This window comes from Puccinia triticina, chromosome 17A (assembly GCF_026914185.1).
Source record: "Puccinia triticina chromosome 17A, complete sequence".
Classification (NCBI taxonomy): Eukaryota; Fungi; Basidiomycota; class Pucciniomycetes; order Pucciniales; family Pucciniaceae; genus Puccinia; species Puccinia triticina.
The window spans coordinates 3430068-3457230 of NC_070574.1; the positions used below are offsets into that span (position 1 = coordinate 3430068).

The 27163-nt window shown below is 49.3% G+C and overlaps 5 protein-coding genes across 5 annotated transcripts; 2 read left to right on the forward strand and 3 right to left on the reverse strand.

The window, feature by feature from the left end:
* Nucleotides 1-4211: 4211 nt before the first annotated feature.
* On the reverse strand, nt 4212-8426 carry PtA15_17A308 (uncharacterized protein; the record flags this gene model as incomplete). The annotated part of the gene is made up of 9 exons (XM_053164411.1): nt 4212-4513; nt 4790-5206; nt 5292-5364; nt 5431-5858; nt 5923-6313; nt 6413-6835; nt 7185-7368; nt 7427-8206; nt 8272-8426. The coding sequence occupies 9 exons, from the start codon at nt 8424-8426 to the stop codon at nt 4212-4214; spliced, it is 3153 nt and encodes a 1050-aa protein (XP_053028381.1).
* Nucleotides 8427-10180: 1754 nt separating this feature from the next.
* On the reverse strand, nt 10181-11659 carry PtA15_17A309 (uncharacterized protein; the record flags this gene model as incomplete). The annotated part of the gene is made up of 7 exons (XM_053164412.1): nt 10181-10238; nt 10311-10368; nt 10450-10773; nt 10850-10988; nt 11061-11168; nt 11235-11336; nt 11438-11659. 7 exons carry the CDS (start codon nt 11657-11659, stop codon nt 10181-10183), a joined length of 1011 nt encoding a protein of 336 aa, XP_053028382.1.
* A 2789-nt stretch (nt 11660-14448) lies between these two features.
* On the forward strand, nt 14449-14958 carry PtA15_17A310 (uncharacterized protein; the record flags this gene model as incomplete). The annotated part of the gene is made up of 2 exons (XM_053164414.1): nt 14449-14866; nt 14909-14958. 2 exons carry the CDS (start codon nt 14449-14451, stop codon nt 14956-14958), a joined length of 468 nt encoding a protein of 155 aa, XP_053028383.1.
* Nucleotides 14959-20685: 5727 nt separating this feature from the next.
* PtA15_17A311 (uncharacterized protein) lies at nt 20686-22093 on the reverse strand (the record flags this gene model as incomplete). The annotated part of the gene is made up of 2 exons (XM_053164415.1): nt 20686-21876; nt 21971-22093. 2 exons carry the CDS (start codon nt 22091-22093, stop codon nt 20686-20688), a joined length of 1314 nt encoding a protein of 437 aa, XP_053028384.1.
* Nucleotides 22094-22959: 866 nt separating this feature from the next.
* Nucleotides 22960-25579, forward strand: PtA15_17A312 (uncharacterized protein; the record flags this gene model as incomplete). Its single annotated transcript, XM_053164416.1, has 5 exons — nt 22960-23013; nt 23089-23358; nt 25137-25199; nt 25266-25346; nt 25421-25579. 5 exons carry the CDS (start codon nt 22960-22962, stop codon nt 25577-25579), a joined length of 627 nt encoding a protein of 208 aa, XP_053028385.1.
* Between the last annotated feature and the right edge of the window lie 1584 nt (nt 25580-27163).

Below are 27163 nucleotides of genomic sequence, written 5' to 3' on the forward strand. Positions count from 1 at the left end.
CACTCCAACGCATGGTGAATTTTGCAGCTAGCCTGCTTGTGATGCCAGACGAGGAGCTTGCCGACTGGATTGTCCTGGGCCTCTCGGCAGAGTTGCGGGGACAGGTTCACATGTTCAAACTCCTTGAGGCGGATCCATTCGAGTACAATCACTTCGCCCAACGAGTCAGGACAATTTATGATGCCATACCTAGACAAGCAACAGGTGGCCGCAACCGGCCGGCAGCAGCCCCAACCGCATCCACTGACGGTCCTTCAAACGCTGAGGGGAGGTAAAATGGCCTACCTCGAGAAGAGTACTTCTGGCAAATACACGCATATCTCGACTCCGTCGGCCTCTGTCACTTCTGCAAACACCACTGCGGCACGGCACCCGGAAACTGCCCAGGACCGATGGACCGCACCTGGGTTGTCGTCCCAGCCGACTTCTGACCTCCAGCAAAGCCGGACAACTACACGAGGCCCAAGGCATGGAGTAGCCCACAAGGGGGACAATATGACATACTGCACCTTTCACATCCCCATGAAAAGGACACACTGGTCATGGAGCCAAGAAAGGCCTATATTTTGGATGAGTTCTGGATGAATTCCAGATGTGTTCTAGATTATTCCTTGGCAAGTTATGGTTTATTTCAGGATGATTTCCAACTGATTTCAAGCTGACTTCCAGTCTTGTTCATACCTATTCAATATTTCTTTACCAAAGGACTCCAGCACAGTTATGGAAAAAGGTTACGGCAAGGCACTCCCTGGGGAGTGAGAACATATCTCCCCTGGTGAACGCTGTCCCTCCCATTATTGGGAGTTAAGGTGATACAGATGTTGCACATTTTTTAAGCTCATCAACTTATCATCAAACCATCAAGTGATTTTTTGATGGATTTTTGAAAAAGGCTGCAAGCCTCAAGGCCACCTCTTCTTGGGCGGTGCCTGGCCCTGCAGGTCCGAGCGGGGAAAGTTTTTTTCCTCTTTATTCTCCTTCTCTTTTTTGTTTGAGTGACTCTCTTCAAAAACGGAGTCAATAGAAAGACAGACAAGATGCCTTTGCATCCATCCATGGTTGGAACCTTATATGTAGCTTGAAAAACAAGTGAGCTACAAGCCTTTGAACGCCAACCAGAGTTTCCGAGATGCTCTCAGGCGAGCACCCCGACATAAGTTGTAAGTCCCTCCCTGCGTTTGGCGGCACTCTGCTCCCCACTCAGCCCCGCAGAGGAGGGACTTTGTTAAGTTCAACACTGGGTCGATATGATACCAATGACAGTAATTATGGTGTTCAAAGTTGGTTTGCATAATTTTATGCATGCATAGATCATAAAATCATAAAATCTTTTTTGCAGGGGATATGACTGTCTGATTATGTAATACAAAATTTCCTCACCAAAATATTTTTATGATTTTATGATTTATGCATGCATAAAAATATGCAAACCAACTTTGAACACCATAAATGTAACAATATTGTATTGATTTTTGGCGCGTTAACGGTACCGTTACCAGTAATGGCAGTGTGTTACCAATAGTAGATTTGGATTATTAATTCTATTTGCCGCCGTTACAATATTGCTGCTGATATAATGTCAATATTGCGGTGGTATTGTGTTTTTTTTTGGCTTTTTTAGCCTTTTTTGGCTGGAAAAACACCGTTATTGCATTACTTGCGTTACCATACCGGTAACGATCTTACAAACATTGAATTGTTTCAATATGCGCAAGGCGCAAACAAAATCGTTACCGTTAACAGTAACGGCAAAAAAGGTAACGCAGCGACGTTACAATATGAAAAAACCCAGAATATTGTATCAAATCGTATTGACCCAGTGTTGTTAAGTTAAACTCCAGTGGGGCTTCACTGATTGTTGAGTGGGGCACAAGGACACAAGAGCCCCAAGAGGCAAAGTATAGATCACGGGTCTGTATTACTGGGCCATCAAGTAAGGGCTAGCTTGGAGAGATGTGGAAGACAAGATCTCTCAGTCACTACAATCAGTGGAGCAGAAGGAACAGAGGAGGGAAAAGGGAAAAGGCAGGAAGGCTTATGAAAGAAAAGTGACTGAAGGAGGATGAGATGAGACAAGGGCTGAAGAATTCAAGAGCACAAGATGCTCAGGGTCTCAGAACAAAAGATCAGAAGTCTCCAAAGGAGCAGGTCTGTCTGATATGGGCCCGGAACTGAGTGAGTGTGTATTTCATGAGGGAACAGAAGAAATACACTGTGGCAAGGGGCCTAGAGAGGGGGCCTAGTTGGCTATGGAACCCTCTGGAAAGGAAAAGAACAACAACAGAAATAAGCCCTCTTCTGGGCATGGGGCAGAATTCTAACAGCTTACCTAGCCGGGAGAGATGTGGAAGACAAGATCTCTGCCGGCTAGGACGTGGAAGGGAGCGTAGACTAAATATCAGATCTCAGCAGGCTTGTGATACTGTTTGTGAAAACTTGCAGACGGAGTGACGGTGCACAAGGCAGGACCAAGTGGGCAATAGGCTTGCCTGCGGCGTTTCCGGAGGGATGCAAGACTGGGTGTCTTCCCTTGGACCGCCAGAACTCGGCAACTCTCTGCCCATGGGCCGTGCCAAGCCTTGCAAGTGTTTGGGGGATAGCACGCCTGCACCTGCCCCTCCTTCGAGCTTAACCAAGCCTCTCTGGAGGAGAGCCCCGCAGGGTCTCTGTCTCACAGAGAGGCTTGCCCCCAAGCCACCGATTTTGGCATGAGAGCTGACAAGCCTGGGGCCCAACCAACCCCCATTTTTCCTTTTATCCATGATCTCACACCCATTTTTTGCCCAATAGGGACATGAGTGGTGCGGCCTTGTAGGTTTGCTTCTTGCGCAGACAGCCATCCACAAATCAGCTTTTTATCCCCCCAGCTGGCCGCTGGGCATCCTTGCAAAATCACTGCTGAGCTCGGTCCAACAAATCAAGGTTTTTTTCCAACTTCTGTACATCAAGCATATCAATATAAATATTATGCATTGATCATGAATTGAGAATTGAACTTGTTCAAAAATATGCATTTTCATTTAATTACAAGCAGAAAATACTGCTTCCATGCACTTACTAAAGATACAGAAGTGTACAATCATTGCCAGAATCTTGGAAGCATGATTTTAAAAGCTTTGTAACTTCAAGACCGTTCAAGATAAAAACATATGGCCTATGTAGGTTTGAAGGCCAGATGCAGGGCTTCAATTTGGCACCTGGGCAGCCCATTTGGCCCACAGGATGCTATGGTGGTGTGGTGTTGAAGTTTGACACCAGCCAAATGGGTTGAGGCGGTCCTCAGCGCTCACGCCAAATTTCCCCGCTTACTCCCAAGTCCCTCCTTCGGAGGCTCGCGCTTCGCGCGAGGGGCGCCAGCCTGCCAACTCAGAAGGATGGACTGACTAAGTTCGCCCCTCCTTCTGATATGATTCCAGCCTCCCTTGGCCGCCACCCTTTCTTCTCTTTTCCGAAAACATCCATTTGCCTCATGGATCTTGGAATTTCCACCGGACCAGAGAACGGCTGCCCGTGCGCAGTGATCTCCAGGCCGATTTGCTGCCACAACACAGGTAGCTTTCATGGGGTCCTCTTAAGACGGTTGGGGCGGTGCGCTATGGAGATACAGAATGAAATCTGGATATCACAATTACTTTGTTTTGTATTCTTATTTTTGACATATTTTTTTATAAAGAGAGCTGAGCTGGATACAAGCAATCACAAAAACATGATCATTTTGTGAAGAGGAGTGCCATTCCATCCAGGAAAAATGGGTCAAGTGAGGAGGGGATGCGCCTTGACTGAGCAACAGCATAACGATGAGCGCGATTCTCCGGGTCTCTCGTGCAACGATTCTTCCCTCCGGCACAGCCTCAGGCGAGACGGACTTCGTGAAGTTTGCTCTGCCCCCTATACACCACCCACAACCAATACATTACAACAACTACCACCAAACAAATACACCCAACCGACACGTAAACCGGGTACAACAAACCGCCACGGACACCATACATAAGACATGCATAAAGAAATAAAAGGCAGGCTTTCTGTGGCAGTCACTGGAGAAAAAGCAAGTCAAAAAAAAAAAGCCACCGTGTACCTAATCGTGTTCTGTTTTTCTTGGATGGCGTGTCATCATGTGGCGACGGACGTTACGGTGTGAAGAGACAAAAAAAAAAGAAGTGGCCGTGAAGGAGATATCGCATTAAGAGGGGGTCGAAAGTGAGAATGGATCAGGTGGACAGGGGGAGAAGCTTGGCAGCGGCGGGGTCGGCGTCGGATCCAGCGGGCGCCCGTTCCTTGTCCGCGGCCATAGAGCTGGGCGGCTCAGATCGGGCGAGGTGAGGGGGCTGTTGGGCGGGGTTTATGTCGAGCTCGGACGGCCGGGTTCGCGAGGAGTCGAGGGCCTGGTTGATGAGGAGCTTCTGGGGGCAGAAGTGGTCCGGGATGAGCGGGAGATGGTGGGGGGCAGGGTCGAGGGATGCCGGGTCGGCGGGGGAGAAGGGATGGAAGGCGACGGGGGTCCCAGGGATATCTTCGAGCGAGCGGCGGTTGGAGATGATCGAGCGATGGAAGTCGAAGGTGGACTCGGAGTCGGAGGGCGGCGAGGAGGAGGACGTGGTGGTCGTCGGCGGCGGCGGAGGGTGGCGGGAGTCGGAGGCCGAGCTGGAGGTGGCCAGGCTCGCCGAGCTGCTGCTCCTGCGACTGTACTGATGACCATCAAACGTCGTCGTGTTCGTCGTCGTCGTCGTCGTCGTCGTTTTTGAGCACGGGCCAGTGTCGGTGGTGGAGAGGCTACATGTCCGCCGACTGGTGCCGGGTGGGCCTCCGTTACGCGGCGGGAAAGATTGGCGGGGCGAGGAGCCGGCACGATGGTGGGAGGAGCCAGAGGGGGGCGGGGCGTGTTGGTAGGCGAGGGCCTCGGGGGGCAGGCGGGCGGCGACGGGGACGAATTGGACGCGGACGTTCAAGGCGCTCGGCCCGTTGCGCACAAACTTCCAGCCGCCCAGGCCGCCCCGTCCAGTCCAGATGATCTCCTTGAGATGGCCGGCACGCTTGATGAACTTTTTGAGGTCCCGCGTCGGGATGGGCGAGACGCTGCTCTGGCTGCCCCAGATCCCGCCGGGCGATCCGACTGTACAGCTCGGAGATTGCTGCGTCGCGATCGGCGAGCCTCCTCCGCTGGCGATCGTGGGTGACATGGGCACTTGGGACAACTCTTGCACCACTGAGAAAAAGAAAAAAAAAAAAAAAACCCCCTCGCAAAAATAAATAAATAAAAATAAGGAGTTTTCTCTTAAAATGTCTCTTACATGGTGTGTGCTCTGGGGGGATGGAGACGATCAAAGTCTGAATCTTGCTGTGGACGAAGACGGTGGAGGTGATCTGATGAAGAGAGAGAGGGTTCAATGTGGGGGTAAGGTGCTAGAGAGGGGGGGACGTTTCTCTTACGATTCGGTGGAAAGGGGCGTCGACGAGTGCGGTCAACTTTCGCAAGTTGGGGAGGCCCTTGACGATGACTTCGAGGCCTTCGACGCTGATGAGCCACCAGTCGAGGTTGAGTTCCTTGAGCGAGTTCCCCTGTGCGACGATGGAGAGGATCTGTTCCTTGGAGATCCGCTGAGGGGTGGTGCGGTTGTTGCAGGCCAGTTCGGGGAAGGAGGCGTGTTTGCCGGGGAGCATGGCCGGCAGGGGCACGAAGCGGGTGACGGAGAAGTGTTCGAGCTTGTGTGGGTAGAGTGCGAGGAGGGAGAGGATGTTTTGGAGATGGTCGAGTGTCCAGGAATGGTATGAGCCCGTTTCGTGGTAGCCAAACTTGATGCTCTTGAGGCTTGGTGGGAGATCGTCAAGTTTCAGCCAGCCAAGCTTAGAAAACCGACCTGGAATAGATATGTGTGAGTAGATTTTAGATATTTAGATCTAACCAACCACAAACACGCAAACCTTCTACGTCGACTAGTTCGATTTCCTCGAGTCCGTCGAGGCCCGAGAAGAGGAGTTCGATGCCCCGTTCGGTGAGTTTGGTGCCGGACATGGCCTGGATGGAGATGTGCCTGATTTTCTTTGACCCGATGGCGACAGCGGCCATGAGATCGTCGTCGATAAACAGGCTTTTGGCGAGGGTGAGGTGGGTGAGGGTGGGCCAGGTGTGGGCGTGGAATGCGTTTGCGAGGTTCCTGGCGCCGATGACGGAGAGGGAGTCGATGGAGAGGTGGGTGATGGTGGGGGGGAGCAGGTCGATGGCATGGGCGTCCCATCTGATCGGCCTGTGGGTGGTTTTGTGTTGGAGATGTTCTGCTTCCGAGTCAGAGTCGCCGAATGATGCGCTGGTTGTCTGAGCGCGCTGCCGTCCGTTGTTGTTGTTGTTGTTGTTGTTGCTCGGTGGTGGTGGTGGTGTTGTTGTTGCTGGTAGATTGTTTGGGAATTGGATTGCGAATCGGCTGAGGCTGGGTGCGTGGGTTGCGATGATGGTTGTGAGCTGGCTGTTGTTGGCTGCGCAGAGCAGGTGGAGGCTGGTGAGGTTGGGCAGCTTGGCGAGCAGTCTGCCGAGGAAGGCGTCCTGTTCTGGGTCTGGGGCGATGGCCAGCTGGAGTGCGCGCACTGGGTCTGCATAGGATGGGGATGTGAGGATGGGTGTGAGCTGGTGCTGGCTGGCGATCTGCTGGAAGACGATCGCTTTTGTTTTGGCGTGGAGGGTGTGGTTTGCGAGTCTGACGAGGAAGAGGTGGATGAGTGCTGGCTCGAGCTCGAAGATCGTCTTGAGTGCTGCTGGGGGCAGGCCATCCAGCCTGGCTCTGGCTGTAGTGGCTGCCATCTGGTTGGTGGTCGAAGGGCCGCTGAGGTGGGGCAGAGTGGGCTATGAGATTGGATGACGTCATACATAAATACATTAAGTAATTTACTCTATTTTAATTTAACTTAATTTATCCAAACTTTAATCTACAAGGAAGTCACCCAAAAGTGGTGTAGATCACACTCGAGAACTCCTTCAGCTCAGCAGTCTCGCCAACAGTCTTCACAAACAGGAAAACCCAGTCAGCACACCACAAACAAACAAACAATCAACCACACACACACACACACACCTGGATGTATTGGTTGGGAGTCGCCCGGAGGATCTCGAGACTCTCCCGGGAGACCAGCGGAAGCAGATCCACAAACCGAGTCCGCCCATCGCCCAGCAGATTGGAGTGGCACAGACCCACCAGCCCAGCCATCGCACTCGCCAGCACCACCCGGAAATCGGGGCAGTCCAGGAAGTCCTGCGTCTCGTCCAGCAGCCTCCGCAGCCGCCCATCCACCCCACACTCCTCCCGCCCGCCCATCCCGCCCTGCTCCAGCGTCGCCAGCTCCTCCGAGCCACTCGTCGGCAGAAGCACCGGCGTAAAACTACCCCCAAGACGCTCAGCTGCCACCCACCCCAACAACTAAAAAACATGGCGCTTACTTGAACTGGCGGCCATCAGCCTCAAACTCCACCTTCTGGCGCACGAGCCCAAAGAGCTCGAGCAGCTCCGGGCCAGAGACCGAGTCCTTCAGGCTCCTCGGCCCGAGCACCTCGACGACGGCCTGCCGGGTTCGGCGGGCCAAGACGAGCCAGCCGTGGTGGAGATACCAGTAGGAGAATGTGAGGTAGCGCCGCTCGGTCGGCGTATCGAGGGCGTGCTCGTCCGGGGGATGCGCACCAGCAGCAGCAGCATCCTTCTCCGCCGAGAGGATGCTGCTCAGATACGCATCCCGCCCCAGCAGGCCTAGCTGGACGTGCGTCTGGAGCGCCAACAGACTCACCCCGTACAGACTCGTAAACAGCCGGGAGAAGGAGAGCACCATCATCTCGCGCCAGATCTCGGAGCGCTTCTGGAGAACGCTCCCGTCGGGTCGGACCAGCAGCCCGGCGAGCGCGTCGGGCAGAGAACCAACGGGCTGGGTCGAGATGGTGGCGGTGGGGTTAAGCTCGGCGGAGGTCATCGAGTCCTCGAGGCTGAGTGGCCATCGGTCGTGCTCCTCCCTACTATCTGACTCGCCTTCCCCAGCCTTCTTCCCCCGCGCTCTCTCGTCCTCTTCTGGGCTGGCCTGCACGCTCGGCCGGCTCTTCTTGGTCTGGCTCAGCACCTCCGCGAGTTGCTCGACGTTCATCAGCTCGACCACTTGCTTGCCCAGAGTCGGGATGAGCGCCTCGACGGTAAACGAGCAGTCCTCCTGGTTCTGCTCGAACCTGCGCCGTAAACTACCCGCACCGTCCCCATTCAGTCCTTACATATCATCATCTTCTTCTCGGGGTTGAGGGCTTACTTTTCTTTGCATGCATGCGTCCTGGTCAGCGAGTCTTGCATCTCATCCACCTTCGAGCGAAGATACGAGACCGCCAGATAGCCGCCTCCGAACACGCTGGCGACGATCGTCATCGGCCGTCTGCTCCGCGCCATCAGTCGGCCCAAGTAGTCCATCCTCTCTCCGTCGCGTGCTCGTCTCGATCGTCCGAACCCGTAATATTCCTGTCTGGATCGCCTCGTAGTTGTTCTCGCTCAGGTTGTGTGCTGTGCTTCGAGCTTGCATACATACATCCAACTGAAACATCCCCTCACCCATTTTGCATACATTTATGGATACCATCCATCCATCGGGGAGATCATCTGTAGACTCAACGGGATATCCCAAGAAATCAACACTCATCCTTGTTGATCTCCGTCGACCCCTTGGGGTGTGGCCTACAACTTGTGCGTTGAATGAATACCACAAGGAGTTCATCCCTGCAGCAACAAGCCTCAGTAGCCCAGTGGTAGAGCGTTTGCCTAGTATGCGCTAGCAAAAGGTCCAGTGTTCGACTCACTGTTGAGGCACCACCAGCAACACTTTGTGTTCGGCGCTTCCCTTTTGACTCCACAATCGACGAAACTACACCCAAGCAAGAGCTTGGCACGTCACTTGCCAAGCTTGCAATACTTTTGATTCCCATCACGTATCCAAACGTGTAGGGTTTTGGCGATAAACAACATCAGCAATGCAGTTGTTTCTTGGACATCCCATTGTTATCTAGAGACTGGTTTCTTACCAGCCACATAGCCATTAGAGGTTGTAGCTGCCACAAGCTGTCTGAGTTTTCCCCATGAGCATCTTTCTTTGGCACTGGAGCATTCAAAATGACTGATGCTGAGCAGTCACTCAATTTCTTTTTCTTTATACACCCCGAGGCACTTGGATGTCCCGGGGACGGGACAGCGCACCCAAAACACCATCCCAGAGGCATCCAAATCCATTTATAATCCAGATCCCCCTCATAACGGCGTCACACCGGGTCAGTTGTGATACCTTTTGGGTCCTTGGGACCGCGCTGGGACTATGCCGTCCCAGGGATGGATCTGCAACCCTGAAATGCACCCGCGGTGTAGGAGCTAGACCTGCGGGCCTCCTAGAAGTGATCTAGAGCCCAAAATGCTAGATTTCCCCGCAAAAATCTAGACTTTTTGGGTCTACATAGACCAACATCTGCGGGGGTCCCAGATTGCACGGGAAGCCCTCCACTGCCAAAGGAAACATCGGAAAAATACTTGAAATTCGATATGTATTTCTAATATCACGCTCATAAATTCTTCGGAAATCTCACTGAATGTTACCCTGAAACTCCAAGGATGCATGTTTCATGGGTAATATGCTTAATGTCACGTTTAGCTGGCCTCTTCTGATCACCTGCTTGCTGATCAGTGATACAGTTTTTATTATTAAATTGCCAAGGTCGCATGGCTGCCCAGGTATGCACAGCTTTCCAAATGTCACTTAGAGGTTTCCTTGGGATACGCGAAGTCACTCAGGCTCGCATCTCCGCAAGAACCTTCGGTGTAGATGGAGGGATTAATTTCAGTCACAACACTCTTTGAATTCAGGCAAAAAAAAAAACTAGAAATGGTAGCTATCTATCAGTCTTTGTCTTGATTCCCCAGCTTTCAATTGAATTGATGCTCAGGCAAGTTTTTTTGTGCTTTGTTTCGGCTTCAGAGGAACGGAAAGATAGGCAGGAAAATGGGGACATCGTTTGATTGAATGGTGATATACTTTGACTTTCATAGTGATTCATCAAAACATTGAAACGGCAGGGGTTCAGCCTTGGTATTTCCCCACCCTAGCAATGTAATGGTTTGTCATCCACATTTAAGAATCTTCGGACTCGTGCGAGATTTTGCAGGTCCAAACGGACAACTGGAGATTACGATGAAGTTGATGATGCGCTCGAGCTAACTGCTTGCTCGGAGAAATCGTGCCAGCTGGAAAAAATCGGAGTGGTCAATTACCAACTGGTTAGGATCCGATACAGGAAGCACATGGGAAAGGCCTACCGTTCATTGTACTTGACCATGATCGGACGGCCACCCATCATGTGACCCTGTAAGGATGCTGAAAGGGTTGATTTCACATGAGTATAAGTTCCATTTCATCCACAGCGAAATTCAGACTCCACAGGCAACAAGGACGTACCCAAAGCTTCTGCAGATGCTTCCAAGCTAGGAAACTCCAAGACACCCATTCCCTTGCTTCTACCGCCCATCATCATCACTTCGGCAGTTGTGGCACCAGGAGATAGTGCTAATAAGCCGGCTGAATCGGTTGAGTATGGTAGGTTGTTCACAAAGACTTGTGTGGATTGCTGTTGATTGGCAGGGTCGACTGCAGCTGGTCTTTGGAACTGGTTGTTCGTGCCGTAACCGTTTTGTGGTTGGAAACCACCCAAATGATTCTGCGTGAAGCGATCTTCCCGGACCACTATACGAGAGCCTTCGATTGTGCTACCGTTGTATGTGGCTGTAAATGACATAATCACGACCGAGTCAACAGTCCAGTCGGGCCGCCAATAAAAGGGCTCAAGGGGGGCTCTTACCAATTGCAGCGGTTGCTTCAGCATCAGTTGACATCAAGACGGTCCCGGTGCATTTGCTGGCATTGACATCGGCTCGCACCACGGTTCCAGCGGTTCGAAACATGTCCTTCAGCGTCTGCCAAGTCACGGTAGGTGCTAGCTACAAATCGTGAGTAATTGCGTCAGCAGTCAGAAATGAGAATGTGAAGTGCATCGGGAAATTTAGGCTTACACCTGTGACAAACAGTTGACGTCCGGAACCAGCAGCACCACCAGCTGAGTGGGCCGGGTAGGCAGGCCTTGAGGGTTGGTGACCGTAACGAGGGTGAGTCTCACGATCCTGTTCACAAGAAGTCAAGATCAATTCATCCGTGGCTTGATCGAAACAGATTTTTCGGTGACCCACCTCCCGAATGAAGACAGGTCTTCCGAGTAGCGGTCGATCGCTCAATTCGGTGATCGCTTTCTGGGCAGCTTCTCCAGTGGAAAATTCAACAACTCCACAGCCCTGGATGGCAGTAAAGGTTGACAGATAGCTTTCAGTCAGTGATGTATACACAAGTTCAAGACATCTATGAATTGGAGGTGTGGATCGATTAGACCTCTTACCTTGCTACGACCGTCGTTGCCCATGAGAACTTCAGCGAAGGAGACTTCACCTGCTTCTCGCATGAAATCTTTCAACTCCCTCCAACCGACTGCGTAGGGTAAGTTACCAACATAGACTCGGTGGGCCTGAACGCTGTGGGCAGCAGCGGCCAGGGCAGCTCTATTGATGCCTTGCCCGCCGAATCCGGGACCACCTTGACCGTAGCCCATGACAGAAGCCATGAGCGTTCTCCGGCAGCCGCTGAGACGAAACGGAAACAGCTTGAGGAATTTATAGATATTTCAATGGGGAATCGATCACCTTCTTCACGAGTGCACGCCGCTTCGATCCAAGTAAAAGGATCGACGAACCGAGATGACCGAAGTCTGTTATATCCGGGAGAAGAGTGATTGGGGCTGAGAGGCAAGATGAGCTGATAACCGCAATAGACAGAGCAGTGGTGGAAGAGCTGGAATGGTATCGGGAGGTGTGAACTCTGTTCTAGAACGTCCGGGGGAGTCAAGACCGGAGGAACCAAGTCAATTTGCATAAAATGATAATGCATGAACATCCAAGGCCCAAGTGTTGGGCCAATCACGTAAACGCCATGACGGCCCTGGCTTGATTGCCGACGTAAAGTCATGACATCATGAGACCTCCCCTTTCCGCGGGGGTACTCCTCTATGTAACTTAACACAAGTCCCCCCTGGTGGTAGGCCTAACTTAACTAAGTCCCTGTCTATGTGGAGGGGGGACACGTCCCGCAGGGACCCTCCGAAGGAGGGACTTATGCGCTATGTCGACCTTGTGGCCTGAGAGAATTTCAAAAATGTGGTTTTTTGATGTTTTGTAGCAGCACCAATTCTCATTGGGTGATTAGGTGTTGGGGGAACAAAAGATGCAGAAGACCATGGAGAATCTTCCTACATATTTTTCAAATTTTTTGAAGCCTTGAGTGGCACTCAAATTACTTTTTTATGACCACCATCATGTCTACTTCATCCTTCATTACACATCTTGCACTGTACAGGATCCAAAACTAAGGATATTACAAAGGGTATTGCAGATCAAAGAAAAGGGATGGGGGGAGATGGAAATAGTACATAGATGGGGATAGTTTGGGTGGTCCCAGAAATGAAAACTAGAAGGAATTTGGTCCAGAGACCCATGTGCTATGTTGATTATAAAAAAGTGCCCACCACAAGTTGAAATTCTCTCAGGCCGCGGGGTAGACATAGCACGTAAGTCCCTCCTTTGGAGGTTGCTTTGCTCCCCCGAGGAGGGGAATTAGCTAAGTTAGGTGGTAGGCTTGCTGTGGCTGGTGGCAAAGCTGCCCCTCCTGCAGGGAGATTCAATTTCAAGTGGCTTTGTTATTTAAAGCTTTACTGGGACGGGCTTACTTTTATTGGAAGTAGATTGTCTGCCACAGTTGCAGTGTACCACTACCAGTCCACAATGTCATGTTATAATACCTCTGGTCATAACATTGTGTGTCATCACTCCATACCCATCATCATTCATCATCAACAATGTGTACTTAGCTCAATGGTGAGAGCATCACTCATGAAAGTTGAGGTTGGGGGTTCAATTCCTTCAGTATGTGATGTGGTGAACAAAAGTGGTCACTGCACAGAATTGGCAGGACACTGCCACTCCAAGATTGTTCCTGGGTAAAGTCAGGTGATCTGGAGAACTCAGCTTTGCTCCGCAAAGGAGTAGTGAGGTGTAATAATCCAAGTTTATTAAAGACACAGATTTTCCAGAACCCTAAAAAAAAATTCAAGGGTTCCCCCTGCAATTACACAAAATGAGAGAAAAAAAACATGGGTTTCCCCATTGGACAAAAAAAAACCAATGCAAAATCCGCAACAATCAATATAAGAATCAAAAACTAAAAAAATGTAGCTCTCTAAATTCTCAACCTAGCCTTCCAACATCAGCAGTGCTGTGCCCACAGGCTCAACCTCCAGCCCGCGTCAAGCGCGCGGGTCAAAAAGGTTGGACGTGAAGGCCCCCGGCCTGCAGCAAAGGCTGCTGACCAGTGGGGGGCCCACTCTTTGCCCCTCAGGCTGCGCACGCGCAACAGCGGAGGGGTTGAGGACAACGGATAGCTGGAAGTGCAGCATCTCCAATTGCCTGGGGAAACAGCTACACTGCCGAGCTACCGCCTTTTAAGCTCTCCGCTCCTCACTCAGGCCAGAATTTTTGCTCCCCTCACGCAAACGCCACGCCACGGCGCAGCCCCGTAACCGCAATTAATTCCACGGCAACCGCGCCAGCTTATATTGAGAACACTATTCGGCCTCACCTGGACCCAACCCACCCCGCGGCTCTCGCAACCGTCCACATGATAACTTTGATCCCCTCACGATTGGTAGGAAGTCTCAGAAGTAGTCATTGTTTGTCCCCCTTGTTCCTGTTTAACATTGGAAACAAATCCTCCTCGACGAAAGTCTCAAGCGCAAGACTACCGGTCCTCACAGCTCCCGGTCCCAATTCAAACTATCTCGACTGGGAGTTAAGTGAATTCTGGAGGACCATCTAGCACGGCAAGTTCCCAAAGCTGGGTGCCGGGAGAGGTGACAAGAGTTGTGTAGGATATGAGTGTTTCCACACCTTCAAGCACTTCAAGCTTTTTTTGAACTGGTGTATTTTACCGAGTTGTACATGTGTTTGTATCCCGATCCTTTCCCCATCTCAGCCATCTGTCCCGCAGACCTGTGATGGCGGGGATCCAGTACACCATCGAGGAGATCAAGGCATACATGAACAAGCATTGACATCAATTAAACTTGATTCAAGAGCCATCTTGCTACCTTTGAACCTGTATGGGGGCCTTTCTCTGGAGACGACAAACATATGTTTGCGGGTGGCAGTCACCCTCAGAATTTTTTCGGTTCTTGCTTTAGCTTCACCGCTTAGCCAAACATCTTGAACAGCGACGCAGCCACCGACGTAGGATCTAAACCCTTGTTACATGCCATGTAAATTTATAAGCCTATCCGCATATATCCTTCTTTGTACGCCGCACATGTCCCTTGTTGATATTAGCTTATCATCCATTCGTCCTACCCTCAGCTTTTCCTCGATGATGAACGTGATGAAATCTTTCATAGTCATTGTATTTGATTACTTCCTCATTCACATTCTCGTCATTACTGTTGGATCAACCTCGGCAGATTCCCCATCGAACCGCTCAACAAAATCCCTGAGTAGTGGCCTGCCCAGCTGTCAAACCTACGCCTTGACTAAGAGATCGATTACGGGGGTTCTGGATGCTTGCGATTCATCCCAGGCAGCCCCGCGGGCTGCTTTGCATACCACCGATGCCCGCGTGGCTAAACTGCCGGATGTCCCGAAGCCTGCCAAATCGGCTGCACCCAAGGGACGGTTTGAATTCGATGGTGATTACAAAAGTGAAGAGCTTTCGGATGAGGAAGTGATCTTCGGTTTGTCCAACAGTTTCCGTTCTCATTGGATTTCATTCATAGACAGCCTCTCAACTATCCAGAAAACTCACATTGCCATCTTCACCATTTAATCCTGCCTTGGTACATATACCTATATATAGCCAACAACCTACCCTCACCGACTCCAGTGTCCACTATCCACAAAAGCAAACCATCAGCTGATCCCACAACCTCAAGGCCGGACGGGGGAGGGTCAGTCAAAGAAACCCCACCATTGCTTTTTCTGCAAGGTTGACGGTCACAGCCTCAACAATTGCAAGAACTGTTGCCGTCTCCTGACGGAGATCGGGGAAAACTCCAAACCGTGCTCCGACAAGAAACTGCAAGGGAATGGTCCCAAACCCCCGGCCAAGGCTGGTAGGACCTCGGCAGCCACGCTAGGAGGTTCCTCTCACAAATACAATGAAGACGAGCAATCCGACTTCTGTGGGTCAGACCTCGAGGTCACGGCAGGTAACGCGGTAGCGTCTCTCTTGGTCTTGCAAGATCCTCAGTCAGGAGGAGACGCCAACATCGACTCCGGGTGTTCACTGTCTATGACCCCGGATGGCTCCTCTTTACGGAAGCTCAAGACCAATCGCACTCCCGTTTGGCTGGCAGACCACTCGGTCGTCAAAGCCACTCACAGAGGCCTTGCTCAGCTCTCTATTGAAGGGGGCAAATTAATCAAAACACTTGTGGTACCAGCACTCCACAAACCGCTTCTCTCAGTGGCCGGTCTTTGCTACAAGGGCATGACTATTGTATTCACCAAGTCCTCCTGTGACTTCTACAACACCAAGGGAACAGTCATCGATCAGATGAATGGTTATCAACTTGATCCTCTCAGAATGGCAGATTTTTTGTAGTATGATCATTATTAGCTTTTTTCTGTATTTTAGTATTGCAAAAGGACTATTTGCTTCAACTTATTATTTTACTCTCTCATCTACCCTCAACATAATATTTGACTTTGATAAGACTTCATTCAATTGTTAATAAAATCCACAGAATTTTATACCTGATTGAATCTATTTATCCAAGTTTATTAAAGACATGAACTCACAGGATCCAAGATCAAAGTTTCAACCTACGATTTCCAATGGACCACAAAATTGCACATGCATACAAAACTGATACAGTAAAGGAAAACATAACCAAGAGGAATGCTTATTCTTCCACTGCACTAGGAATACAATCATTTCTGGTTTCTAGAAATCTCATTGCCAGGAATCAGTCTTTCCCATGTCTTTCCTTGAGCCCAAATCTTCAAAGGTCTTCATCTTCAATATTAAGTGAAGAGTCTTGTCAGAGTCTCACATTTTCCTGCCCCAGACCCTGGCAACCTGGCACATACTTTGTTTTTAATGGGCAGGGGGTGGGAGGGGGAGCTGGCCAGTGCATCCAGATTGAATTTGAACAGAGCAAGAGGGGGGGGGGGGGGTCGGCAATGGCCTAACTCCCCCCTATTTAAACTAAGACTGTTTCATTTCAAAGAAACCATAAAAAACAGAACTGAAAGAAAGGACAAATAATAATCAAAGTAGAACAGTAAATAAAATAATGAGAAACAAACCCAATAGCTGATAGGAAGTATGTCAAATCAGTACAAATGAGATTTGTGAGGACAGGGAAGTGATGTGAGGAACTGAGAGTGGATCAGATGGTTATTTATCTTGGTCAAGATAGATGACAAGTACAGAAGAAAACAAACCCTAAATATATCAGTGATCAGCAACTGATCAAAGATAGATATAAAGGAAAAAAGATCTAAGAAAGAGGACAGATTAGTTATAAAGATATTGGAAGACAAAAGAAAGGGAGATGACTAAGAAATGCTTGATGAAGAATGTTATAGCTTTTCTGTTACTTGATGAAGCCAGTGTGAGTTTTGATGAGCATGTTTCAAGTGCTGAGATGATATTGATATTATATTGTTAGCAGGTGTGTGTAAGTGAATGGACAGAAGCAGTTTGATTTGTCAGGATGAAAATCAGGGGAATTACGGACAGTGTGAGCAATACACAATCAAAGTTGAATGAGGATTGATGAGGCTAATCAGTTTTTTGTCTCACACGGCTTGATTAGAAACAAAGCAGAGATGTGCAGCTTGCGACAGTATTGAGCACAAACAGCCACAAGTTGAGCGTGAGTTTTAACCCCCCCCCCCCTGCAGCGGCGAAGCCGCCTTAGCCTCTAGTAGCCATAATGACGCAAGTAAAGATATTAATATATAGACACAAACATGTAGAAAGCCGTCACAAAATACAGTAATCCTCTGCCACAAAATAAGGGAAAACTCCGCAAGTCTAAATAACTCTGTTGCAAGTAAAAGGTAAAGCTCTGCATGTAAGGGTCCAAGAATAATCATAAGAATGAATCCAAAAAATCCGTGCAAGTCATGAACATCAGATGAGATGGAATTGGGGGGGGGGGGGAACTCCCTCCCCCTCTGTAGAAAAGGAAAAACAACATGAGAGAAAGAAAACATTCTCCTCCGCCCACCTCTCATGCACGCAATCCGCCAAGCCATGCTCCCACAACCACACACGTCCTCTGTCCATTCCGCTCTCATAGGGATCTCCTGTCAACTTCGCCGCACATCATTGCCCACCGTCAGACCCGTCTCGCCATAGCTCCCTCACTCCTGTCTACACCACAGAGCGTGGTTGACTGTGACTTGAAGCAAAGTTGGGGTTGGGCCAACCCTCCCGTTTCCCTCCAGATATTTGGGTGGGCTTTGTAGCGGGAAAAGATGACACCTACGGTTGGCTTGACTGCCCGCTTAGGGTCAACGTAAGACCCTTGCGTACACCCGCAGTCATGCAAAACACCAACGCTGGCCTTCTGTTGGGGCAACACGGTTGGCCACTTATCCAATGTGGGCCTGTTGTTAGTGCCGTGGTGGGTATTGGGTTGACAACCAAGGGTTAGATCACCCAAAATGACCATACCCAGTTTTTTTGCCCCTGCTTACCACAATAACACACTTAACCAAGTGTAAATATAAGGCAATGACATATGGGCTCCTAATGATTGTACAGGCAAACCTTTCCACTTACATGGTAATTGTGGTAATAGCTCAGGATTATTTAGGAAAACCAGGTAGCTCTTGTTCCTTTGAGATATTGTTACACTGTGAAAAAAAACTCAAGAAACTGGTGTTTCTTGAGTATTACTCAGTGTTATCTGCGGCTGCAGAAGTGTGTAGCTGCAGACATGGTTGTTTTTTCCCTTCAACTATTTCACAATCCATCAGCAGCCTTATGTGGCTTTTTGGGGATTTTCCCCTCTCAGTGGACTTTGTTGAGGCCAGAAAGTCTTTGCGTGCTCTGATCCTCAAGCCCAAGAAATAGGTAAAGTCAAACCTGTTAAACCGCATACTTTTATAAGGGCATAACCTCCCAAATCACATACTCATTTGGGTCCACCAAAATCTCATTTTGGCCTGTAGCTAACCCTTGTAACCACATAACCTGCCAAACCACATAGCAAATTCAGTCCACCAAGGGGTATGTGGCTTCAAGGGTTTGACTGTAGCTCATCAATTTTTACGACTGTGCCGTTTTGTTAAAAAACAAAATAGAAATTTTCCCCAACCTAAATGGCATATTTTTCTGGGGGAAAATTGTAGATTATTGGAGCATATGGCAGTACAGCCAGTCTCAAAAAGCTTGCGGTTGGGTAGGTCCAACTTTTGGTTCTTGGACTGCTGATTTCAGCTTCAAAGCCTGTATAGCCCCTGTATGACAGGCTGCATAAAGTAATGTGATTGTCAGGCAAGGTGATGCTAAGAGCTGGACTGTTCTGGCCACAGCCGCTGATGAAGAGAAAAAGGGGTGATATCTAGAAGATAGTAGGAGTTTTATTTTGAAGAAATAAAAAGAGGGGCCCAATGGAGCAGGGGTGGTTTTGGTCCCTCTGAAATGGAGCTGGGGTGGTTACTATCGCAGGAAGTGGAGGATATGATGAGGAAGTCAAATCAGAGAAAGGGAGTAACTTAATTGTATAAGTTCCTCCAGATTCTGCGACTAGCTTGGTGCAAGAGAATACAATTGGGCTTGAAACAACAAGCTCCTGAGGGCAAAGTCAAAGAGAGTCTTGAAGAGTTTTCAAAAGACAAAGGCGGTAAGGTTCTTGGTTCAGTGTAAAAAGCTGAGGAAGGGGGGAGAGAGGGAAAACATACCTCTTTTTATATCTGATCCTCTTCCTTGGTTTGGTGGTGCTCCTAGTCATATCTGGGCTCCGCAGGGTATTAGCGTACTGGTTTGGGGAGGATTGGAAATATGTCAAGCCTTCCAATCTTGGGAGCAGTAGTCAGCATATTATTTGTAAGTGACATGTAACTGTCCTTCAGACTTGTCACGGATGATGTAATTGACAGGAGTGTAGGTTTTTTAGTGACATATTGGTAAACTCTCAAGTCACTTGCGGGTTTTCAAGTGACATACTCTTAAGTCACGCGTGGGGGGATTTGAGGGACCTGTTGTCTTTGAGTGACATACACCATACACTCGAGTCACGCGCAGATAATTTGAGTGACATGTTTGTAGAAGATGGTACATAATATTCAATAGGTATTGTCACAATGGCTTGCTCAGTGTAGCCAGCTGACAGTGATCAGAAGAAAATTGCTACTGTCTTTGTTTTTAAATTTGGGACCTCAAGGGTTGCACCATTGGAATCCTGGAGCAATCTTACACCAATTGGACCCTTTGCCGCATGCACCTTCCTTGCCCCGTAGCCAACGCGGCACCCTTTTCCAGCCAACCCAGCCGCCCAAGGGGGTTTCAACTACCTGTACAGCTTCACTGCACAGGCCTGTGGCTGAAATGAAAATAAAATAAATTTTCAGCCTAAGAGCATCCTTACCAGTCAAGCTATGTTGGCGCGAGTTTTGACTCGCAGCTGTTGCAAACTAAGTTAGCGACAGCGATTCAGCCGTATCGGTCCGGCTTGCGCGGGGTGGAGCTGAGTGGTGGGCGCGGGAAATGGCAGTTAGCTTTGAGCTAACCGTCACTAAATGTAGTGACGGTTAGCTGAAATTCAAGCTTCTCTAGCTGAAATTCAAGCTTCTCACTAATTTAGCTTGGGCTTAGCTACACCCGGTGTGGTTGAGATTGGTGGCTAAACTAGCTAATTTCGAGCTAAACTAGTCACCGGTAAGGATGCTCTAACAAGCCCACAAGCTTTTGGAGTTTGGCTGTAAATGATTCAATTTTGGTGATTACTTGCAACAAAATCCTCTTTAAGTTTGAGTAATGTGAGAACATTGTCATGTTGATACAGAATGCTTCAATATCTTGTGTCAAGATGATTCTTTTCACCCGGGTAAATTGATGCTTGTATAATTATTTACTTGGTGAAATGTCAAAAGAAAAGAACATGAACATGCAAAAGAAATCTCGAAATTAATCTTAAGTACAATGGAGGAATAAATGTTGTGGAAAGGTGTTGGTTCCGCCGAGAAAATATACAAGGGTTGTAGTCTCGAACGGATGAGCACCTTCAACTTGATTCAGCCTTTTTCCAAAAATGAGTCGCCTGTAACTATCAAGAAGCAGTGAGCAAAATAATGATAATAGTAGTAGTAATAGTAATAGTAATAGTAATAAAACATCAAGCCAAAAAAAAACTCAGAAAACATTTCCCATCCACATGCGGATTATCTTGATGATCCCAAAAAATAGAATAAACGCTGGGTGTAGGGTATAACGAGAGGTGATGATTGCGTGATGAGGGATTGAAAGAAACACTATTTAAAATTTCTGCTTGGTATGGGTCTCGCTATATTCACAAGTATTTAAGAATTGGGAGGACTATGACTTAGGCCGATTGATCCAATACATAGATTCATGGGTCGAATCCGATAATACCGAGTCGGCAAAACTTTGCGAACTTTGCGGCCTACTCTTTGACGTAAGTACAGGCTCGGGTGGTGATAGGTGTGGCGGTTGGAGGGAATCGGATTGAATTGATTGTAAAGAAATTGGTTCGCTCATCATCGATGACACAAATGCCTTATGCTTGATCAGCGAGCTCAAGTTCGCGGTGACAATGGGGCTGGTGGTGGAATCCGAAGGCTGGGAGGAGGTAGGGATATGCAGGCGGGTGGGGCAAACACTATTTGAATTGCTATCGATCGTTGCTGCACAGCTCACTTCGGTCAACGCGGTCGTGCTACCCAGCGGCATATTGGTGTATCGTATGTCGTCTCCAGGGAAATACGATGGGGCATCTGTTGAGCAGGTATCAGAAAGAGATTCCGAGTGATTGCCATAAATGACTGGATGTGTCGATCTACCCCAGGGAATGGCTCGATCATTGAACGGGTCTGATGAGGTTCCCGAGCGAGCTAATATTTCGACCTTGTCGCAAGAGGATGGGGATAGGGCGGAAGAGCTGAAGGACGAGTGCAATCCCTGATGCATGAATTCTTTCATTTGCCATCCAGTTTGGCATCGAAGCTGACGTTCAGACATAGTTGTCCGGGAGGTTCCGGCTGTGTTATTGCTCTGGCAGGTGAGAGTGTCGTCAACGTCCGATAGCTGATTGCCCGCGTTGGACCGCCTTTTCCTTCGTCTGGTGTAAATTATACAACCAGCCACCGCTATCAGGATAGTGATGACGATGATTCCAACGGTGAGTCCGCCTACGAGTATTGCCAGGTGGATGTTGACTTTATGGGCGGCGTTGAGGTCATGGTCGGATGTAGGATGTGAGTTGGGGCTTGGGGGAGTTGGGGGTGTAGGTAGAGAGGTCGTGGTGGGGCAATTTCCCAAAGAGGTGATATGTGGCACGGCGTAGACATCTTTCCATGGGAAAGAGCCGGACCCGGGTCGTACTTTGAGTTTGTTGGTATCCGCCGAGGAATCCTGACTCGGACCATCTGGCCAAGGATTCCGTTTCCGCAGGGTCGGGGGATGAGGTGTTTCTTGACTTGGCGCCGGTCCAGGTTGGTTGGCTCCTGGGGTGAGGATGAATGTGTGCACTGGGGTGGGTTGAGGGACCTGTTGTTTGATAACGTTTACGTTGCGAGGAAAGTAGATAAAAAAATGAGGACCAAGATAAAAGAGGGAAACAGGGAGGAAACTTATGACTGACAGGCCGATAGTAGACTGCAGTGGAGAGAGTGTACGAGGTTATGATATGACAAGCCGAATCGTCACGCCCAGGACTATCATTCTTGGTGTCTTGGTCTTTATCTATCGGGGCCGAAGGGAGCATGTTGGATCTTCAGCTTGACTGATAGTATTGCAAAGAGTTACCGGGTGACGATTAAAAGACAAGAAAGGTGCAAGGCTGGCCGGATCCGATCTGACAACTACCCGAACTTGTCGATGAGCTGCAGCGAGGTGGGAGGATTGGAGCCGCCGTGAGGGGTAGAGATGGATGGAAGGTACGGTTTGATTGTTGGGGATAGTCAAGAAAATTGAATCGTGAAGGGTTGGGTGTGTATGGTACAAATTGTGTCGGCCTGCAAAAGAAACGGCGGGACGGAAGAAAGACCTCCGATGGGGCCGATACACGTGTGTATATGACAGTGTATCATTCTGAACTCTGGACGCAGTCAGAATGGCTGTGGGGAAAAGGCAAGAAAACACTTCAGGGAGAGAAGAGGAGAGAAGCAACTGGGTGCGTAACGTTTGACAAGGTGTTTCGGCTAAACGGATAAAGCCGTTCAAAGAGAACAACCCTGAACAAGCACCGTTGCCCAGAAACAGAAGGCTTGCCCGCATGCTTCGCTGCGTGGGGCGAGTGAAGGTACAGTGCTGTATGGACTGCTGTATGAGCTACCACGAGTCAAACGAGGCCAGAATCAAAATCTCAAACAGAATTCCTGTTGTGAATATCGAGTCGCCCGCCATATTCCGGAAGGGGCCTGGACTTTGTGGAGCCGAGTGGCGGCTTACTACTCGGCATAGAAAATCAAACTCCGGAGAGCAACGACGAGCTTGAATTTGCAAGATATCACGCTGGATGTTTCAACGAATAGTGATTCATGACTCGGCCTCCGAAGAAACGGGACAGGCATTAAATTGACGATATTACGCTTGGCGGACCCGCAGGAGGGGGGGAGATAAATGGACATCATGTTGCACACAAACTCCGACTGGACATTCACCACGGGTCCACGAGCGGAGGACGTTTCCAAGTAGACTAGGCTTGGAAAGGCTTGGACACGGGTTTTCCTTGCATGGCGCCTGAGTCTGACGTCCCAGCTGGGTGCCCAGCTCCAAGCCGACTTGGAAACCAACTCCAAAACAGAGTCAAGCTGGCTCCAAACCAATCGGAAACATCTCCAGACATGGACTGACGTGGCAGTTTGCAGCTCGCTTGGGAAACCAGCTGCGAGCCGGCTGCTGATTGTGCCTCAGCCAGCTGCTGTCAAAAATCTGCAAATTCCAAACGGTTTTAAACCGGAAGCCGGTGACCCGGAGCTCGGGTCCGGGCATGAGGTCAAGCCGAACCCAATCTGTGGATACCCCGAGGTGCGTCATGCATGTGCACCGAAGCCCCGAATGCTTTTCTCTTTTTTTTTTCGACCGTCCGGAGCCCTTCGACCTACCCAGCAACCATATGAACCAGATCGCAGAACTCGTCGGACAAAATTTGTCCGCCAACTGTCCGAGTATTTTACATATAACTCCCGCAGTGTCGCTAACTTCACACAAATCCCCACTGCTGTGGGTGGCTCCATGTGGCTGGCCGCGAGGCGGCCCCTGCCTGCGGAGAGCTCTCCGGACAGGGTTCCCGGCCGACCCTCCGTTTGAGTATTAAAGCTACACGGCGGGCGCGTTTCGCCGTCAAGAGGACAGAGATTTCCCGTACTCGGGACTCTGTTTGCCCCACCAGTGGTTGACGACATCATGGCGGGGCGCACGATGTCTGCCAAAGAGCTGGCAGGCACACCGGTCGGATGGCCGGTGTAATAGCAGTGCCAATGCCAGCAAGCAGATTGTCCATCCGACCTGGGCCGTGTTGAAGACGACAACATGTGTGGCATTGCGACCAGCCCACCACGCCATAACTTTGTACACCGAACCAACCAGGTCGGCCCTTGAGGCGGCAGAATGCTGGCTTTCAGACCCGGGTGGGCCGCCGGCCCGATTGGCAATATTATTGATAGACAGCAACAATATTTACATTAGCAGAATGGTTTTGTTTCAAGAATTAAACAAGGAACAAGATATATGTACACCGAGCTGATACAACTACAAACATGTCACACAGACTACTATTACAATGATTTGAGCTGATTATCCGCACAAGGGAGGAGCGATGGAGAGAGGAGCGAGGGAGAGAGGAGCAATGGAGAGAGGAGAGAGGAGCGAGGGAGAGAGGAGCAATGGAGAGAGGAGAGAGGAGCGAGGGAGAGAGGAGCAATGGAGAGAGGAGCGAGGGAGAGAGGGGGAAGGAGCGAGGGAGGGAGGGGGGGAGGAGTAAGGAAGGGAGGATGGAGGAGCGAAGGAAGGAGGAGGAGCAAGGAAGGGAGCTGGATGGAGGAGCGAGGAAGGGAGGCGGATGGGGTAGATGATGAGGGGGGACTTGAGACTGGCTCTCAAAGTCAAGAATTTCTGAAGCAGGTGACGTCACCCCCGCTGTTCAAAGTTGCCCCAAGGACTTGTGCACAGGACCGACCGCCATCTGCCCGGGAAACTGACCGAGTTGAGCAGCTCCCAACAGGTCTGGAATCATGTCCGATAATATCTGGTCATGATGCCGGTCCCTAGCGAAGCGGACGTGGTTTTGCCGGGGTCGGGTCCGACCTCACGTCCTGGCCGTCAGAGATGGGGCAGCGCGTCGTCTGCAGGGCCCTGATCAGGCAATTTGCCGTCATCTGGGGACATTTCGGCGTCAATCCGGCCCGCCCGTCGGCTGGACGGGCTGGATCATCCTCGATCGCTCCCGCCGTGTAGGCAGTGCCGTAAGCCTGTGCTGTTCCTTTCGGCAGCCTGCAGGCACCGGTCGTGCAGAGGTCGGATCTCTCGGCACCCGGATTCGACCTCAAGGTGCAAAATATGCTTGTAAAGAGGTGCTTGAGCCTTGTGATTATGTAAAGTGGCCGAGCTCTGGCCAAGTCGAGTCTTCCTCAACGACCGCAAAACTCATCGCGTTTGTGTTCACAAACCAAAATGGCTCGGATATCCACCAAAAGACTGACCAAAGTAGAGTCCTTCCATGTTTTCTCTCCCCCAACATTTGTGTATCGTACATTGATTCGCCAGTCTGATTAACTTGCACTTCCAATACTTACATTTAACCCTAGGAACTATCTGATCTCCAAGATGGAGGCTGCCCCGTAGGATGTTCACTAATCCAGGCTGACGATGTGAGTAAAGTGTAAAACATCATGATTTAATCCAACCAGGATCCCTGACCGGCAACAATTTCACAGCTCGTCGAATGGAAAATCAAAATAACTGGTCCGGCAGAAACTGTATTCGAACATGAGACTTTCGTGCTGCGTTTTAGATTCGTTAGTTGGGAATGTTGGACAAGAAGCTCAGTATGTGAAGCTGCAGACGAAACTGATAAGAATGAGGTCCACAGTCTCCCCAATATCCTATCGAAGCACCCGAGGTCGTCTTCGTCGTTAGTCCATCAATTGGAACCAATCACTCTGAGAATCAGCCTGAAGAGGAGAGGTGGATAGCGCCAGAACATCCGCATATCTATGTTTGTACGATTCGATTCACTTTATCTGGTTGAGCACACTGACTTACCATCCATTATTCGTGTTCGGTTATTTAAGAGTAACGGGCATATTTGCGCTTCCATACTATCCACGGGTTGGAGTCCGGTATTGAATTGTGCTGCAATCTGCCTGTGAGCACAGGAATTTTAATCTTGCTATCACTTTCAAAATGAATCACATGCGATCCGATTATGTTTTCATTCTGATAACCGTTTGTCCAGGACCATACAATCTATGTTAGCATCTTGCAAAAAAAAGGAACGGCCGGTTGACAACGACCGATACGTGCGAAACGCTCCCATATCACCCAAGGTAAATCATCCAGCCTCCCTGAACTTTGCTAAGAGAGTGATGTCGATTGAAATTTATCTACCATTTAAATATTCCCTATAGAATACTCGGTGGCACTTCGATGATGATACTGTTTGATGGTCAAGTTTTTCCCCCTGGGAATTCAGAGTGATTCAAGTTCAAGAGATCAAACGATGAGCTTTGTTTTCGTTTCACGGTATTGACCGATGTGGCGAACAGTATGCCCAAACACTGAACAAATGTCCTTTGCCATGAGGAAACGTTTTCCGCCTCCTTCCAAATGTCATGTTTCTAGTTTCTACCAATGTTTGCTGTAGTTTTTATTTCCACATACACCATTTCTTTTCTTTTTTCAAGTGCAGTTTTGATTTGACATTGCACACTATGGTTTATATCTTCTATGTGTACAGTGGGTAGACAATTGTATGCACCACACCATTTTTGGACCATAGAAACTCAACCAACCAACTTCAAGTCACTAGTATTGGTGAGATGATTCAAAATAGTCTTCAAAACACAAATATTCAAAGCAGCAGCTTCAACCACAACTTCACTTTTTCAACCAAAGAATGGACTACTCTCAAATTTTCAATCAAACTTCGCAGAACAAGACGGTCATCAATCCCATGCCCCCTCCCCCTATTCCAGATCCCCCCCTCTACCGGTCAGACTCACTCAGTTGAATCACCGTTGAACATTGTCAGCAAAATACTTGTTTTCTTGAATGAAGCCCTCTCTCCCAGAAACCCAGATCTCACACTGAACAAACAACAGATTCAAGTTCTACTCAATCAAACAAAGAAACTAGAGAGCTCCTTGGCTAGCAAAAAACACTCTTCTGACCGGAAAATTGATTGCATACTTGAACGTCTAGATTGATTGGATTGACAAACTCAAAACTTGGTGCCAATTGCTGCAGTGCCATCTTGGGCCGCTGTTGCTACAAACAAACAGAAAAGCACACCTTTGACAAAAAAGAACCAATTGCAAATAAAGCCAGTCCGCCATCAATACCTACAAACAAAGAAATAAACAAGTATAAACCGGCTAGCGCAGTGATCCAAAGACCACCAGGCTTCACCAGCTTAGATACAATGTCAGCAAAAGACATTACCAGTAAAATCAACCAGATCTTATCTTCAATGAACGCCAGAGCCAACTCGCAACCTGTCAATGTGTCTGGAATTGCTATTCTTGCATCAAAAGACCTGCAACTTCTAACCAGCTCAAGAGCCAAGGCACAATGGCTCCTTATGAACAAGCACAAGTGGACTGAGCTTCTTTGC